Source organism: Onychostruthus taczanowskii, unplaced genomic scaffold (genome assembly GCF_017590055.1).
Source record: "Onychostruthus taczanowskii isolate IOZ18803 unplaced genomic scaffold, ASM1759005v1 scaffold1038, whole genome shotgun sequence".
NCBI classification, from domain to species: Eukaryota; Metazoa; Chordata; class Aves; order Passeriformes; family Passeridae; genus Onychostruthus; species Onychostruthus taczanowskii.
This window is the reverse complement of record NW_024496946.1, coordinates 836-5198: the sequence shown is the minus strand read 5'-3', so window position 1 is coordinate 5198 and position 4363 is coordinate 836. Positions and strand designations below refer to the sequence as shown.

Genomic DNA, 4363 nt, shown 5'->3' with positions numbered 1-4363 from the left:
CCCCAAAATTGCCGCCATGGCCGGCACTGTGCGGGGGCTGCTGCGGGCTGCGGTGAGAGCCGGATTGGGGGGTGGGAATTTGGGGGAAAAAACCCCAAAATTGCCGCCATGGCCGGCACTGTGCGGGGGCTGCTGCAGGCGGCGGTGAGAGCCGGATTGGGGAGGTTGGGAATTTGGGGTGACAAATTTGGGGCAAAAAACCCCAAAAAATGGGAAAAATGGGTAAAAAAGGAGGAAATCGGCAAAAAAACCCCAAATTTCTCAGGAAATCAGAGCTAAAATCACCCCACATCATACTGGGATTTGAGATTCCCAAATTTTGGGGAAGTTTGGGAAATTTGGGGTGACAAATTTGGGGGAAAAACCCCCAAAAATGGGAAAAATCAGTAAAAAATGAGGAAATCCGCAGAAAACCCCCGAAATTCTCAGCAAATCAGAGCTAAAATGAGTCCAGATCCTGCTGGGATTTGAGATTCCCAAATTTTGGGGAAGTTTGGGAGTTTTGGGATCCCAAAATTTGGGGGAAAAAAAACAAAAAATGGGAAAAAATGGGTAAAAAATGAGGAAATCTGCAAAAAACCGTGGAATTCCCCTGAAAATTTGGGCTGAAATGAGTCCAGATCCTGCTGGGATTTGAGATTCCCAAATTTTGGGGAGTTTGGGAATTTTGGGATGCCGAAATTTGGGGAAAAACACGAAAAATGGGGAAAAAAACCCCCAAAAATGGGGAAAAAATGGAAAAAAATTGGTAAAAAAATGAGGAAATCGGCAAAAAACCCCAAAATTCTCAGCAAATCAGAGCTAAAGTGAGTCCAGATCCTGCTGGGATTTGAGGTTCCCAAGTTTTGGGAATTTTGGGAATTCTGGGATCCCAAAATCTGGAAAAAAACCCAAAAAAAGGGGGAAAAAAATGGAGGAAACGGGCAAAAAATTCTCTAAAATTCCCCCCAAAATTCTCTTAAAATGCCCCAAATTCCCCCTCAAAATCCCCTAAAAATTCCTTGAAAATTCCCAAAAATAAAAAATTCCCAAAAATCCCCCTCAAAATCCCCCAAAATTCCTTGAAAATTCCCAAAAAACCCCCTAAAACTCCCCCCAAGTCCCTCCCTTTCTTTTCTCTCCCATTTTTTTTTGGGGGGGGGGGGATTTTCCCAATTTTTTTGGATTTTCCCAAATTTTGGGATTTTCCCAAATTTTGGATTATTCCAGGTTTCCCACGCCTCCACCCGGACCCAATTTGGGGCCAAAATCCACGAATTTGGGGCCATCCAGGAGAAGCTGGGCAGGATGGCGCTGCTGCATTACGTCACCGAGGTAATTTCGGGAATTTGGGGAATTTTGGGGAGTTTGGGAAGGAGCCGGAAAAATTTGGGGGATTTGGGGAGGTTTTGGGGGGAAATTCCCCAAATTTGGGGAATTTTTTGGGAAAAATTTGGAGGAATTTGGGGAAATTTGGGAAGGATCCTGAAAAATTTGGGGGAATTTGGGGAGATTTTGGGGGAATTTGGGGAGGTTTTGGGGGGAAATTCCCAAAATTTGGGGAATTTTTTGGGAAAAATCCTGAAAAATTTGGAGGAATTTGGGGAAATTCCCAAATTTTGGGGGAATTTGGGAAGGATCCTGAAAAATTTGGGGAGATTTTGGGGGAAAATTCCCAAAATTTGGGGATTTTTTGGGGGGTGATTGGGAGAAATTCTGGAGATTTTGGGGATTTTGGGAAGGATCCTGAAAAATTTGGGGGGATTTGGGGAGGTTTTGGGGGGGAATTTCCTGAATTTTGGGGAGGTTGGGGAAATTCCCAAATTTTGGGGGAATTTGGGAATGATCTGGAAAAATTTGGGGAGATTTGGGAAGATTTTGGGGAATTTGGGGAGGTTTTTGGGGGGATTTTGGAGGGAATTTGGGGAAATTCCCCGAATTTTGGGAATGATTGGATTATTTTTGGAGAATTGGGAAGATTTTGGGAATTTTGGGGGAATTTGGGGAGGTTTCTGGGGGGTTTTGAGAGGGATTTGGGGAATTTTGGAAGATTTTGGGGAGGTTTTATGGGGGAATTGGGGGAAATTTTAGGAATTTTGGGGGAAAATCCCAAAACTTTGGGAATTTTGGGATGATTTTAGGGAATTTGGGGAGGTTTTTGGAAGGATCCTGAAAAATTGGAGGATTTTGGGGAGGATTTTGGGGAGGATTTTAAGGGGAATTGGAAGAAAATTTAGGAATTTTGGGTGGGATTTGCTGGGAATTTAGGAGGGAATTTGGGGAAATTCCCAAAATTTTTTGGGAATGTCCCAAATTCCCGTTTTTTTTCCCCCAAAATCCAGCAGGATCTGGGAATGGAAACAATTCTGGGCTGGATTTGGGTGGAATTTGGGTCGATTTTGGTCGAAATTTTGTCAATTTTTCATGGAAAACCCCAGAATTTTAAACAGGAACTTCCCAAATTTTTTGGGAACATCCCAAATTTTTTTGGGGATGTCCCAAATTCCCGTTTTTTCCCCCAAACCCAGCAGGATCTGGGAATGGAAACAATTCAGGGCTGGATTTTGGGCGGAATTTGGGTCGATTTTGGTCGAAATTTTGGAATTTTTCGATGGAAAACCTCAGAATTTTTTCATGAGCGTCCCAAATTTTTTGGGAACATCCCACAATTTTTTGGGGAATGTCCCAAATTCCCGTTTTTTTCCCCAAAATCCAGCAGGATTTGGAGATGGAAACAATTCAGGGCTGGATTTGGGCGGAATTTGGGTCGATTTTACGTGAATTTTTGGAATTTTTCGATGGAAAACCTCAGAATTTTTTCATGAGCGTCCCAAATTTTTTGGGAACATCCCACAATTTTTTGGGGAATGTCCCAAATTCCCGTTTTTTTCCCCAAAATCCAGCAGGATTTGGAGATGGAAACAATTCTGGGCTGGATTTGGGCGGAATTTGGGTCGATTTTGGGTGAATTTTTGGGATTTTTTGATGGAAACCCCCAGAATTTTTTCATGAACTTCACAAATTTTTTGGGAACATCCCAAAATTTTTTGGGAACGTCCCAAATTCCCGTTTTTTGCCCCCAAATCCAGTCCATGGCCTTCATGATCAGCGCCAACATGGACAGAGGCGACCCCGACTTCCAGATCGAGGCGGCCATCAGCAAAATCTTCGGCTCCGTGAGGAAATTCGGGATTTTTTGGGGATTTTTGGGGGATTTTTTGGGATTTTTCTGGGATTTGGGGGGAGTTTGGGAAGGATTTCGGGATTTTCCACAATTTTGGGGGTTTTTTTTTGGGGGGTTTGGGGGGGAATTCTGGCGTTTTCTGCAATTTTTGGGGGGATTTTTCTGGAATTTTTGGGAGGAATTTTGGGAATTCCCAAATTTGGGGGGGGCTTTGGTAGAGATTTTCGGGGGAATTTTGGGAGGAATTGAAAAAATTCTCAAAATTTGGGAGGATTTGGATGAATTTGGGGAGGGATTATGGGGGAAATTTGGGATTTTCCCCAATTTTGGGGAATTTTTCTGGAGTTTGGGAGGGATTTTTATGGATTTTGGGAGATTTTTGGGAGAAATTCCAAAAACTCCCAAAATTTGGGGGGGAATTTTATGGATTTTGGGAGGAATTTGGGGATTTCCCCCCATTTTGGGGATTTTTTTGGGGGGAATTTGGGAGAAATTTCGAGAATTCCCAAATTTGGGGGGATTTTGGGCAGGGAACCCCAAATTTTGGGGGAGATTTTTATGGATTTAGGAGGAATTTTGGGATTCTCCCAAATTTTGGGGGCTCCTGGAGGGCTCTGAGTGAAATTTGGGATTTTTTAATGGGAATTCTGAAGGATTTTTCAACAAATTTTGGGTGAAATCCCAAATTTTTTGCTGAGAAAAACCCCAAATTCCGGGGGGAATTTTAGGAATTTTTGTCCCTGGGAATTCTGGGTGGATTTTGGGGGAATTTTGGCTTTTTCCAGGCTGGTTTTTAACCCGAATTTTTCCTTTTTTCCCCAAATTTTTGGGGTTTTTCCCAAATTTCCAGGAGGCCGCCTGGGCCGTGGCTGACGAGTGCATCCAGGTCATGGGGGGGATGGGCTTCATGCAGGTGAGATTTGGGGCCAAAGCCCCGAATTTTGGAACATTTTGGGAATTTGGGGGGTCCTGGAATTCCAGAATTGGGAATTTTGGGAAAAATTCCCAAAATTATGGGGGTTTTTCCTGATTTTTTTTGATTTTTTCACAATTTTTGGGGGGGTTTTTTTCTGATTTTTGGGATTTTTCCCCCCATTTTTGGGGCCAGACCCCCAAATTTTGGGGCTTTTTGGCATTTTGGGGGTCCTGGGATTCCAGAATTGGGAATTGTTGAAATTTTAGGGAAAATTCCCAAAATTT

At 43.1% G+C, this 4363-nt stretch overlaps 1 protein-coding gene across 1 annotated transcript; it reads left to right on the top strand.

Annotated features, from left to right (window-relative positions):
* Positions 1 to 84: 84 nt before the first annotated feature.
* LOC121340780 (very long-chain specific acyl-CoA dehydrogenase, mitochondrial-like) lies at positions 85 to 4129 on the top strand (the record flags this gene model as incomplete). Its single annotated transcript, XM_041413751.1, has 4 exons — positions 85 to 144; positions 1210 to 1314; positions 3069 to 3155; positions 4014 to 4129. Coding segments are annotated over exons 1-4 (344 nt in total), but the record flags the coding sequence as incomplete, so codon positions are not given.
* Between the last annotated feature and the right edge of the window lie 234 nt (positions 4130 to 4363).